Here is a 14,253-nt window from a genome sequence, read left to right as displayed (position 1 = left end):
GATTAATAAATACATTGCATCCTGAAACTACCACATGGATATTAGAGGAAAGAGAAGATAAAAACTTCAGCCAGCATAGAAGACTTTTGACTTTTTATATTCATTTTTATTTCAATATTTTACAAGTATTCTAAAGTAAGCCATATTTTATAAAAATAGTTATTAAAATATTATAAGTAGTGCAAAATTGATTTGCAAATGGAATTGACATAATATTTATAATGAATGAAAAATCTGATCACTGAGCAACCAATATAAAAATAGCACAATTGAAATATAGCAGCTTATACTATTGATTATTTTTTTTCAAAGATTTTTATTTACTTATTTTCAGAGAGAGGGGAAGGAAGAAAGAGAGGGAGAGAAACATTGATGCGTGAGGGAAACATCAGCTGGTTGCCTCTCACATGCCCCCAACTGAGGAACATGGCAGGCAACCCAGGCATGTGCCCTGACTGGGAATCAAACTGGTGACCTTTTGGTTTGCAGGACAGCACTCAATCCACTGAGCCACACCAGTCAGAGCTGATTATTTTTTATCTAAATAAAATCAGAAACATCCTCTAACTGACTACAGAATCAATACAACCACTACCAGTCTTGGCATCTGTCTGATAGATGTGAGCTGTTTTGAGAATTAAAATCACCATCTTTACATCTGGCTTAATTTCTTCTGGAATACATTTCTCAGAAAATTTTTTTATGATTTACTTTTGCATTCAGTAAATAAATATGAAATGGTAGTGAGAAAGGTGAGCAAAAACTTAATTTATACTAATTCATACTAGTATTGATTTTCTTTTAAAAATAGAAGTTATTTCTCTATAAAAAATAAAGCATTTTGGATTATGTTTTTAAATGGTACAGACAGAACCCTATTCAACAGCTTTCACTATCATTAAGTCTTAAAGAGTATTTAGCTTCATTAATATCAAAATTTCATATTTAAAAAATGGTAAAATACAACTCCATGTGTAGCAGCAATGATTTATAACCCTAGTTTCACTTTAGAATCTCACAGACAGCTCCACAGTCCATTTTCCATAGGCTGAATTGTTTTCAAGGGCATATATTTTTTAAAGGTCCACTGGTCTAGAGAATGCTGGCTAAAGCTAGGAAGATTTCTGGTTTGTTCTTTATTATATTATTATGCTGTATGAACTTGCTATTCAAATTGTGAACCAGCTGCATAGGTATGCCCTGGGAGTTTCTTAAAAATGCCAAATCTTGAGGCTCACACCAGATCTACTAAGTTACAATATTCATTTTAACAAGATTCCCAAATACTTTGAATGAACATTCAGGTTAAGCATTCTTCTAGAATCTGCTCCTCCTTTAGAGGGCACCATTTTCTTAGTTCCTGGAGATAATCAACCTCTAACAATCGTGTTAAACTGAGATAAAAAACATGATACCAATTTATTAATTTATATTGTTTGTACATGTGATATACAGTTGTTTTGTGGATTGGAGCACTCAGCTATTCTCTCCAAGCAGTACACACACACACACACACACACACACACACATATGTCATAATCAGTTAAAGTTTGCTTTGGCATCTGTGGAATTAGAACCAGAAAAGCTATCACCTAAGATGTAATCATCTAAAATGCGTTTCTCACAATGGGAATAGTATTACTTGGTGGGAAACATTTGAAACCTCTTGGATATGACACCTTTGTCTCACCTCTATTTTAGAGAACAGCCCTGGCTGGTTTGGCTCAGTGGATTGAGCGTCGGCCTGCGAGCTAAGTGTCGCTGGTTCGATCTTCCAGTCAGGGCACATCAGAGAAGGAAAACTCTGACTCCAAAAAACCTCCGCTGCCTTGCGGCATACCTCTTCAGGGGAAAGGCTAAGGGAGTAAACCCCGACAGAAAATCCGGAGCCGGAGTCCCTAAGGCGGTTTGACGTTGTAGCCAACACCGGCAACTCCTGCGGTGCACCTGAAGCCAAGCTGTATTGACTCCGTCTTTCCCTTGGACCCTTCAGCTGCGAAGAGAGGGGGGGTCTGCTGCATGGGCAACAGCAGACCCTCCATATCACCCTGCCCAGGCTCTGTAGCTTCAACACGGGAGGAGACAGATACCGTGTCACTCCCGAGTCGGACTGCACAGCCATTCTCGGCGGTGCAGATAGACTCTTAAGAAGCTACACCATCGTCTCTCGAGGCTCTGTAGCTTCAGCTTCACTGGAGAGGACACTCCAGCGTCATCGTAAGATGTCGATTCAACACGGGAGGAGACAGATACCGTGTCACTCCCGAGTGGGACGGCACAACCATTCTCGGCGGTGCAGATAGACACTTAAGAAGCTACACCATCGTCTCTCGAGATGGACGGCTGCCGACCTATTTTAGAGAAGTAGAAATAATACACTAAAATTTCTCTCTCTAGGGACAGAACTTTTAAGGACTCAGCACGCTCTCACTAAACTATTTATTTATTTGCTTTGCATGACTCCTTATGCCCCTTTCATGCTTCTGAAGGGGAACAGAATATGCCACCACAGAATATGCCTCTTTGACAGCAAGATTATTTTGAGCTGATTATTTTAAAACACAGCAGACACTTTTACTCAGAGTTGAAGTCACTCTTTTTTTTAATTTTATTGATTATGCTGTTACAGTTGTCCCAATTTCTTTTCCCTCTGTTCCCCTCCACCCAGTGACCCCCTGCTTCCCCCTCCTTTAAACATGTCCATTGGTTGTGCATATAGTTCTTCTAAACATCTTCCTGTCTACTCCACTCCCTCCTACTATGCTTCTTAATTCTTGTACTATCTTCCTTCCTTTACCCCTTCCCCCTCCTTACTGACCCCCCCCCAATATGTTCCCCATACCTATATTTCTTTTTCCCCTCTCATTGCCTGCTTAGTTTGCCTTTGTTTTGATGCCCTGGCTTCTGCTATTGGTTTTTGTGATACAGTTTTCATTTTAATGTTCGTAGTTTTGATCCTCCTTCTTCTAAACCAGTCCCTTTAACATCTCATGTAACAGTGGTTTGGATCTAACAAACTCCTTCAGTTTTACTTTGTCCTGGAAGCACTTTCTCTGCCTTTCTATCCTGAATGACAGCTTCACTGGATAGAGTAATCGTGGTTGTAGGTTTTTGATTTTCATTACTTCGAATATTTCTTGCCAGTCCCTTCTTGCCTGCAGAGTCTCCTTTGAGAAATCAGCTGATAGTCTAATTGGGAGCCCTTTGTACCTAATTCTCTTCTTCTCTCTTGCGGCTTTTAAGATTCTCTCTTTATCTTTAATTTTTGACAATCTGATTATAATGTGTCTTGGTGTGGTTCTCCCTGGGTCCAGTTTTTCTGGAACTCTCTGTGTTTCCTGGACTTGTAAGTCTATTTCCTTCTCCCAGTTAGGGAAGTTCTGCTTCATTATTTTTTTAATTTTTTTTTATTTATAGTTCTTCTTCACCCTCTAGCAATCCTATAATTCAAATATTTGTTTGCTTATAGCTGTCCCATAGGTTTCTGATCCTCTCCTTATATTCCTCACTTTTTGTTTCCTCTTTCTGCACTGGTTGACTGTTTGTTCCCTCCCTATGTTCCGATATGTTGATTTGATCCATGGCTTTCCCTTCCTCACCACTTGTCTTGTATGTATTTTTGTTCATTTCAGCAGGGCTAGCCTTCATTCCTTCTCTGTCTTGATTAAGTCCTGCTGTTAGGTCTGTAAGCCGCCTTATGAGTATAGCTCTGAACTGAGCCTCAGAAAGATTTGCTATTTGTTCATCGGTGAAAGCCTTTATTTGTTTTTTCGTTAGCTGTGTAATTTGGTATTTCAATCATTAATTCTGCCATTCTGACCGTTTTGTTTATCTTTCCCTCTTGGACGGGGTGCTGTCACACCTCCTACGCTGTATTGGGCGGAGCCCCGTGTACTGGTTACAACCTGGCGACCTTTCTCACAAGACTGTGGCGCTTTGCGTGGGGGTGGGGGTCCAAGATGGATTCCTGCTGTTACTCTCTGCTGAGAGACTGGGAGCCTCCTCCTCCAATCCCACACCCTCCGGGCCTCAAAGTTTGAGACAATGGGAGTTTGCCTTCCCCGGCGTTGGAATCGCCAGCTGACGGGTCTGGTCTGCAGCCAGGGCCAGCTCCCAGGTGCTTCTCTCTTCCCCCCAAATACGGGCGTCTGCTTACCAGTCCCACTGTTCATTGCTGCAGCTGCTGCCTCCAGCACAGCTCGATCTTTCAGCCGCAGGTTCGACCCTCCTACCTGTCCGGACGAGCACCACTTGTTTATGACTTCATACGTTGGACTTCCATGGAGCTTTATTTTCTGGAACTTCTGGTTGTTTTTGGTTTTGTGGTAGTTGTAGTCCTTTTTAGTTGTGGAGGGAGACAGAGCCTGTTGCGCTATGCCTCCATCTTGGCTGGAAGTGATGTCACTTTTTAATGAAACATTTAAATTTATAAAGGAAATCTCCATTTATGTTTCCTTCTCTGCACCAGAAAGAGAAGGATGACTCTAAATCATAAGAAACTCTAGTAATGGAGAAGGCACTGACTTTAGTCTACATAACAAGCCTTGTTTACAGTTCTCTTCTGGATAACCTTGTGTAAGGGACCTCCCTGAACATCTTTGTTTAGTTGAAGGTGGTATTAAAGCTGGTGGCCTGAGCTATCTCACAGAATTACTTAGTTTCTCTGGTTATTTCCAATATATACATGAGTCATACATGTTAATAGACTTCTGTTTGTTTTTCTTTTAATGAGTTGTTTATCACAAGGCATCTCAGCCAAGAATTCAGAAATGCAGAAGAAAATTATTTCCCTCCTCTCCAGTTCTTTCTTTAGATGGGTTAACACAATTGAGACTGCTGCTTCAAATTTTGCTAATCAAAGACTATTTTTATCCCTCCTACAGAAATTGAGCAAAGATGCTCTTGCTGGCTTAACTCTATAAAAGATACTTTTATTTCACTTATCTCCTAATTGTTGGGGAAAATTTGCACAAACTTCTGGGTACCAGCTGAATATTCCAGTACAAAATTGATATATGTAGGGTATGACACCCCCTTATAGTAAAAGACAGATTAAAAATAAAAAAATTAAAAAATGTTTATTGAAATGTATACCTACTGTCTAATGGGGTGAGATACAGGGAAAAATTAGTAATTCCCTGAAGCAGCTTAGAATTCAGGCTTAAATTACCATCTTAATAGGGAAACAAGATAAGAGATATAGGCCTTTTAGGAAAGATAAATGACTTAATAAAGATGAATAGGACCTTAGCAGAATATATGGGAGATGCAGTTTGTGACCATTTTTTTGCTGGGTATGGTGTCAACTTCTATTATCCTCTTCTGTGACAAGAGTCAATCTTTCCTGGCTGATGAAAGCCCTGGGAAAGGGATCTATAACAACTGAGTGACTGTTACAAGATCTATCTTTAGAGGAGTTCAGAGAAAGCTTCTCCCAGCATTTGTGGTTTTATAAGTACCTACAGCTCAAAATAATCAATATGCCATAGTAGGATATTTTAGAGTGGAATATTCTGCTACTGTTTACATACGTTCTCTGCCCCTTCAGTAATGTATGACTGCATTTTGGACTTTTCTGTACCAATAGTTAAATGGTGCTCCAAATAAGCATAAATAAAATACTGTATTATCTCATGCATTTGGTGAGAATAACATATTACTATAGCACTAAACTATGCTAGAATCATCTGGAAATCTTTCAAAAGTAGACTTTATCATGAACCAATTGCACCAGAATTTCTGGCACTAAAGCCTGAGTGTTAATATTTTTTAATACCTCCTAGGATATTCTAATGTTCAGCAAGATGAAGAACATTGCCTAGACCACAGCTTTAAATTAATTTCTAAAATGAACAGATAACTCAGTAGGCCATTTCCTTAGCTTACTATTACTGTAATTGTTAAAATCTCCAGTGGAATTTTTCTGGCCAGCTCATGGACTACAAAAGAAAACTGAACATCTTTATTTTTTATGAATCTATAATTAATTCAAAACGTTGCAAGGAGATATTTTAAAATTAATTTTAAACAATAATCCAACTCATCTAAGTAGCAGCATTATTTACCATATCTTATTTCCTTCAAATATTTAGTTGTATAAAATTGAAGGCATAATCTATATTTATGATGATAGATTTTAAATATTTAATTCTCCTTTTTAAATTCTACATAACTGTCTTTATTATTAAATGATTCACTAAATATAACATCTGATTTTCCCAAAATGATATATAATTTAATAAGTACTGTGTTTACCTAGTTTCAAATTATTTAGGGTGATTTGCAGATATTTGATATGAAATCAAAGAGCAGACCTTTGACAGCTGGTGATATATGATTAATTTTATATTACCTAAAGTTATTAAAATAACTTGTTATATAAAAATTCAAACTCTTTTCAAATATTTTATCAGTACAAAATGACCTTAGTATATAATCTTTGCTCACATTTGAAACATGATGAGACATTATGGCATGTATATTACCAAACACAGTTATCAAAGCTAAAACTATCTCTGGGAGTAATTGACACATTTTATTTTCAGGGGTATGGTGGCTATGTTGCATCAATGATTTTAAAATCAGATGAAAAGCTTTTTAAATGTGGATCAGTGCTTGCACCCATCACAGACTTGAAGCTGTATGGTGAGTACATCCTATAGAATGACCTAATATAACGTATTGATTTGTTTTTTAAAAAAAAATCCTAATGCCAAAAGCTCAATTGAGCTCATTTATCATGTGTTAGCAGAGGTGTTTTCAGCTATTTATCTCCTCTCTGATTCAACGAATTTTACTGGAGCATGACAGTTAAATGTGAAATGTAAAAATTAAATAGTGAAATATGCTATTCCAATGGTTTCTAGTTTATTCCTAAATTTCTGTTTCCTTGGGTCACAGCCTCAGCTTTCTCTGAAAGATACCTTGGTATGCCATCTAAAGAAGAAAGCACATACCAGGTAACTATTTTAAAAATAATGAAGAAAGAAGATTATTTTTATTCTAAAAACTCAGTCAAAATATAGGTAGATCTATATGAACAGACTTCTGTGTTTTCCTTTATAGGCATCAAGTGTGCTACATAGTATCCATGGCTTAAAAGAAGAAAATATATTAATAATTCATGGAACTGCTGACAGTAAGTATTATATTTACTGCAATTCATTGATCGTGTCTGAACTTGAGCAAAGGGGTACATCCAAGGACCCACTTACAGGGGTCCCTATAAACCTACTGAAGAAGAGAGCAGAGTGGCAGAAAATCTGATTCATGATGGGAAGTGGAAAGTAGGAAGTAAGAACCAAGAAGAGAGACAGTTATGAGCCTCAGTGGCAACAGTGGACAATAAAGAGCCCTGGATAATAGAAATGTTTAATCTTTGCTGTTGAACACCTTAGCCTCTGGCCACATATAGTTCATAAGCACTTGAAATGTGTTTAGAATGATTAACAAACTGAATTTTTAATTTTACTTAATTTTAATTTAAATAACCACATGTGGCTAGTGACTAGGCTATGGTGTTATTCCACATACCTCAGAAGGAAAGTAGAAAACAATAAGATAGCAAAAAGTAGCAGCATTGACATGAAATTCTGAAGAGGCTACCTACTTAAAAAATTAAAACAAAATTTTTCATATCACCTCTTTTTTCTGTCACAAATATTAGAGATGTATGTGACTGACATTACTAGTAATAAATAATATCATTTTATACTCACATGAATTGTTAAGGACACAAAGATTTTATGTATGTATATCTACTATTCTGTGTGGAACTTTACAACAGAGGGCTGGCTATTTATAGCTCCATTCACAAATGAGAAAAATCAATTTCAAGGAAGAAACTAATTTATTCAGGGCTACCTGGCAATTGACCAAAAACTATCAAAGCCTTGAATCACTTTTCTAAATCTTGAACTTGTCTTTGTTTGTTCACCCTGTCCTGCCTCAGTATTTTTACTCTATTTTACAAAGTATATAACTAAAAATGTGTAATAACAAAGACCATACCAGGTCTAGAGTTCAACTTTCAAGCATGTCAGGCCATTGTTAAATTAGTATTCAGCTCAGTATATATATTTGAGTAAATAGTTAAATGGGGAACAAGAGACATCCCCGTTAGGTAGAATTCTGAATGATTTTTGTATGTATTCCCCCTCCCTAAAGTAGGTAAATTTAACTCTCCTACTTGCCCCCACTTAAGAGTGGGTTGAAATTAGTGATTTGCTTAAAACACACTGTATGAGAAATGGATAAAAAACAACTTTATCATGGAGAAATTGACAAATACCATTCAGCCAAGTGGTCAAGCTTAACATCAATGGTGACAATTCACATTGATAGTATGTACCCTTGATGTGATTTCATGAGAATGGCACTCTACATCTATTCTCTAGTCCAAATACCGTAACCCCAGTCTAAAAATGAGAAAAAAAAATCAAACAAACCCAAATGAAAGACATTCTACCAAATAACTCAATAGTCCTCAGAATGGTCAAAGTCATCAAAAACAAAGAAAGTCTGACAAATTCTGAAAGACCAACAGAGATCAAAGAGACATGATATCTAGATGCTTTCAACTTGTGACAAATGTACCATAATAATGTAAAATCATAAGAGCAGGGAAAACTAGATAAGGGATATACAAAAACTCTTGGTATTATCTTTGTAACTTTTTTTTTTTTAATGTAAAATAATCTTAGATGATACCTTACCTGTATTGGGTGAAAAATTATGAAAGAAAGCATAAACATTTTGAAATACATTAGAATATTTTTCTAAGATATTAAGATATTAGATGTTTATTAGTAATAATCATAAAAAGTAGCAATTATTAAGTACAGACTATATGTCGCAAAATGTGCCAAAAGCTTTTAATATTATCTTACCTTTTTTCACGAAAATACTGTAGGTGTTTTTACTCTTCTTATTTAACAAGTTAGAAAAATAAATATTACTGAAATTATATAACTTGATGAAAATCACATACCTACTGATTCACAGAAGGAGGATTTCAATACAACATTGAGACTCTTACCTATTGTGCTCTGAAACTTAAATTGTAGGAATAAATTATATTCAAGATTAAGTAATTTTATATCTAGCATTCACTGTAGTATATGTTAGAGCTATTCAAATTTCTCTGTCAATATGTTGCAGCTATTATGGTAAATTGTTTTTCCCGTCTAACTCAGTCATGGGTCGGTGCCTCATCCATCTGATGAAATGCAAGAGGAGGTTCAGCATTGGTTATGTAACCAAGCTAACAAAGGCCCATGCAGGTGGTGCCTTGGTGTATGACCCACCAATTAGTGTTGAGAGAAACAGGTCTTTACTTACAATATTCCAACCTCAGGGGAGCTGGGAGCACTTCAGCTCAGAGCCCTGTTCCCACATGAGACCCAGCACTTCTCTTGGTTCCCACCATACTCTGAGCCAAAAACAAGCCCAATAGTTCCCCATTTCCTTATCTGTGCTTAAGCCTGCTGTACAAACAGTTCTCCAGTCCCTCTGGAAGGTACACTCGTGGGTTTCAAAGTTGCCATCCTCCTGCAACAGCTCTGTCCTTCAGCATCTGGAATACAGTATGTTGTCCTCTGCCTCTGCATTATGGTTCAGAAAAGCATGTGCCGTGTTACACTGGATCATGGTGAAGTCCAGAAAAGGACACATCTTAATAGAGTGTCCTCTACATATGGCCCAAGTTCGAAGAGCCCAGATAGTGTCTGGGTCTTCAAGGCCGAGTCCTTGGTGGCTTTGGAGTCAGCAGAGTGGGCATGATCAAAGCAGCAGCATACCTGCTTTCTTACTAGCCCAGGCCTGGTAGCCAAATCATCCCTACAAGCTGCATTACTGCTTGCTGCTTCCCACAGGGCTGCTACATCATGGCCCCCTTCTCTCCTCATGGCTGCCTGCCCTTCTTTTAAATCCTGACCTAGACTTCCTATGTGACTTCATCTCTGACTCCTCCCATAATGAGCTACGTTTGCTGTTTCCCCATATTGTTTACATTCTTTCAGTTGCCATTTTTAGTCAGGGCAAGAGTGACTCAGTGATCCCAGGGCCTCCACCTCCCCTGGCTATGTCATGAGTCAGGGTCAGGATACTTTCTGAAAGTCACTTACTCACCTCTCACCCAGGGGTAGTTGTACAGCTATTATCTAGCTAGCAGCTTGCCCTTTTGTTATGCAAAATGCCTTAATAGGCCAAATCATCTACTTCCCCTATCCCTCAACCCATGGGCTGTGGGAACATTTCTGTTTGGGGGACCTTTCCCTCTGCACCTCAATACAGTCACATTAAAGGAAATACACCTACGCATTTGCACATGCACACAAATGCATGCATACATACATACACTCGTGCATACACTACATACACACACACACCCATATGGGCTTGGTGGCCTAATCAATGACACAATAATAAACAATTATTAATATTTTATTCAAAAATTTCCAGCAAATTCATTCACTCAGTCAATTAGACCTTAATATCCTTGTTTAGTTTTAGGAAGGGGACAAATATCAACAAGCTTTGCACTAGAGCTAAGCAGGAAAATAATCTATTTGGAAAATCCATTTATACATTTATTTTTGCAGCTGTATCCATACCAAGCAATGATTGGGTCCTTTCCAAAATGTTTTCCTACAATAGACAAATGAGCATTATGAGACATCATTTTACCTCAGTCATTGCTTCTATTGATTAGCATTTCTAGTAGCTTACATCTACACGGCAAGTCATAAACTTCTTAAGAGATAACATGGTCATTTTCCAAGATGTTAAAAGGAAGCTTTTATTGTCTGCTATGTAGGAGTATTAATTAGTATCATAGAATTAGAGCAATGAAGGAGCTTAAAATATTGATAAGTCTGCCCCAGTTTTACCAAGACCATTTGAAAATGCTAGCTGAAATTTGAAGATGTATATAGTATAAGAATTAAGAGCTCAGGCAACATGTGAGCAAAGTGTTGTCCAGAGATCTGAATGATTCATCAAGTTTTCAAAGCTGGTTAGGGCCAGTACTGCAACTCAACCCCAGCCTGCTGTGATGCTCATTTCAGAGATTTGGAACTTAGGTTCAGGCAGAAAGAAGCTGGAAGGAAACAGGAGACACCAGAATGACTCACATTAAACATTTACCCTTTGAATAATGAGATGTGTACTTTATTTTCTCAACATCGGGTATTCTTTTTAAATTTAAAATAAAATAGAATGCCACCGGCTAACTGAGGTTGGACTCTGGTAATCTTCAGAAAGGAATAGAAACTGGTCTTCTGTATTATTACCCAGACAAGCATTTACTGTGTTAACATTGTTATATGGTATAAAATGTGGTTAAAACTGATAAATAATAACCAATGAAGTAAATCTAAATAACACCTGTACAATAAGTAGAGCCTTAGTAGTAGATCCTGTTTCAGTTTATATTTTATTTTTTATAATGTGAAGCTCATTATTGTATAGACTAGCTTCCTAGTTAAAGCCAGCTATAAGTCTTTTAAATGTGCAATATATGTAAAATAATATACTTAATGTCTTTGAAAAATATGACAAAATATTCTGATCCTTATAAACATATTCCCTTTAAATATCATAATTTAATTTCTTGCAGCAAAAGTTCATTTTCAGCATTCTGCAGAATTAATCAAACACCTAATAAAAGCTGGAGTGAATTATACTATGCAGGTAAGCCACTTTTTCAGAAGAGTGTGTTTATATGGTTTTTTGTCTACCTAGCTTTTTTAGTTATGATATCAAAACACAGCTTTGGTGCTGCTCCATCCCCCACACTATTGTTTTTACTGTGTTTTTAGCTACCAAAGATTGTATTCTTTTTTCTTAATTATACTGAGAATGTGGATCAACTCATACTTTATAATTGCACAGTACTCCTATGTAATGTCTTTTCCTCCTGAGAGTTTTATTCATATTACTGATAGTGATTTTTTTTTAAAGAAAAATTCTCTATTTCTCTCCTAGTCCCTTAGTCTTTTTCTCATTTTCCATCACTCTGACACTAAAAAAGAGAGGAAAAAAGTGCTTTGAGTAAATGTTACAAGAAAAAAGAAGGTAAACACCATTTATATCTGTGCCTTTGACCATATTTAATAAATATTTATTAAGGACTTACCTTTAAAAAGTCTGAAGGAGGTGTGAAAAAGGAAAAAAATGATTTCTCAAAATCTGGGAGAACTAAAAGTAGTTCGATATACCTAAAACACAGAAACCAGGATTAGGATGATGACAGATTAAGATTTATAGATAAACAGATGATGAGTCATACCATTAACAATCTGAAAGAGTACGTGGCTTTACTCAGAGGACAGTGACACTCAGGAATTTATGTGACAGTGTCTGTATTTCTATTGTAGAAAAGTCACTCATGTCTTTTATATTGTCAAAGTAATAATTGCACTGCACAAGATTAAACAGACAAGGAGGACTTTATTCAAGACTATTGCAATAAAGGAGAGAGACTAAATTCAACATTGTTGAAACAAAGGGCTGTAAATTTTGAAGCTGGTGTGGAGGGATTCATAATTCACCTGCCTTTAGTAATTGGCTTTACCAAAAGGTAACATAAACTTTCTTGTATCTTTATGACAAGGGGTAATTTTACAACTTGCATTAAGGTTTCTTCCCTCCTACAGAGACTGGTAGGTAGGGGTGTTGTATCCTTCAGTGTTTATATATCACAGAGATTATTTTCAGTCCTTGATAAACTCATTTCCTAGATTGCAAAACTGGCAATATGCTGAAAGAAGATTTACATACATTTCATAGGGACAGTGAATGAATTTCAGTCTTAAATTTTCTAAATTAAATGCTCTAAGAAAAGGGAGATCAAAGGCTTAAAGATATGAAGAAACTGTCTAAAATGTTTTGCCAACAAATCATAATTTAAATACATAAAAATTGTACTTTGTTGCAAGTGTTTTTTTATGATATGAGTATAACAAATTGGAACAGGTTTAATATGAGGAACTCAGTGTTGAATTAAGTGAGATTTTCATTAGATATTATTTCCTCAAGTCTGTTTGCCATTTGGGGCTAAAAGAATAAATTCTAGGGACAATATTTGTTTTGGTAACTTTAAATCTCCTTTCTCCTCAACATCTTAGGTCTATCCAGATGAAGGTCATAACATATCTGAGAAGAGCAAGTATCATCTCTATAGCACAATCCTCAGATTCTTCAGTGATTGTTTAAAGGAGGAAATATCCATGATACCACAGGAACCAGAAGACGATGAATAATGAACTCTATTTATATAGGACTGAAGGGGATATTGAGGCTCAATGAAACCTAACCAAGAGACTGTAATATTGTAGGTGGTCCAGAATTTCAAGGGCAGCTTAAGGAGATAACAAAAGAACAGCACACTCAAAGACAATAAACTAGAATTTGAATAAAGAAGTCCAAGTCTACTGTTTTGCCAAGGGTGCAGAACCTGTTTCTTTGTGTAAGGTCAGAGGGTTGGTTTCTTGGGAGAAATTAATTTTTCCATTAAAGTAGGAATAGTGCATGTTTTCTTCTGTTATCCCCTATTTGTTCTGTAACTAGTTGTTCTCATTTTAATTTCAATGGCCACTATCATCTTTGCATATAATGCTCAACTTATCAGCACTACAGTCCCTGATCTTTGATGGCTGAGCTGCAGTGTAACACTTTACTGTACCTGTACAATAAGTGCAAATCCTTCATCATCTATTATTATGCTTAAGAAGATATTCAGTTAATAAAATCAGTATTTTATGTAATTTCTGTTTACAAAAAGACATTATTAAGTGGGTCAAAGGTCATGTAGAAATATGGATTTTGGCACCTTCCAAAGTTCAGCCAGTTATCAGTAGATATATCTTTAAGTCAATGCACGAGTGTGTCTCACAATGTATATACACACTCAATAAATCTATCTTTACATGTTATTCATGCTACAAAGGATAAACTTTTGCTGAATTAGAAAAAATACTCTCTTACAAGCTATAATGGATGCTTTGTTTAATGAGCCAAATATGATGAAACATTTTTTCCTATTCAAATTCTAGCTATTGCTTTCCTATAAATGTTTGGGTTGTGTTTGGTATCGTTTTTAGTGGTTAATAGTTTTCTAGTTGCAATTTAATTTTTTGGATATGATACCTTGTCACATGTAAATTAGATACTTCAATATTAAATTATAGTTTCTGATAAAGAACTTTTGTTAACAATGCAATGCCACTGAGTGCTATTTTGCTCTTTTGATGG

The 14,253-nt window shown here is 36.4% G+C and overlaps 1 protein-coding gene across 1 annotated transcript in view; it reads left to right on the top strand.

The window, feature by feature from the left end:
• DPP10 (dipeptidyl peptidase like 10) overlaps nucleotides 1–13,467 on the top strand; it is a 114,197-nt gene extending 100,730 nt beyond the window's left edge. Inside the window, exons 15-19 of the mRNA XM_090266929.1 lie at nucleotides 6,546–6,645; nucleotides 6,901–6,959; nucleotides 7,066–7,138; nucleotides 11,618–11,691; nucleotides 13,128–13,467. Coding sequence (XP_090123055.1) covers nucleotides 6,546–6,645; nucleotides 6,901–6,959; nucleotides 7,066–7,138; nucleotides 11,618–11,691; nucleotides 13,128–13,262 — 441 coding nt within the window. The 3' untranslated portion in view covers nucleotides 13,263–13,467. The remainder of the gene's footprint in view (nucleotides 1–6,545; nucleotides 6,646–6,900; nucleotides 6,960–7,065; nucleotides 7,139–11,617; nucleotides 11,692–13,127) is intronic.
• The last annotated feature ends 786 nt before the right edge of the window (nucleotides 13,468–14,253 follow it).

The sequence above is a fragment of the Furipterus horrens genome, unplaced genomic scaffold (genome assembly GCF_987537825.1).
Source record: "Furipterus horrens unplaced genomic scaffold, mFurHor1.1.pri manual_scaffold_1, whole genome shotgun sequence".
Classification (NCBI taxonomy): domain Eukaryota; kingdom Metazoa; phylum Chordata; class Mammalia; order Chiroptera; family Furipteridae; genus Furipterus; species Furipterus horrens.
This window is presented reverse-complemented; position numbering and strand designations above follow the sequence as displayed.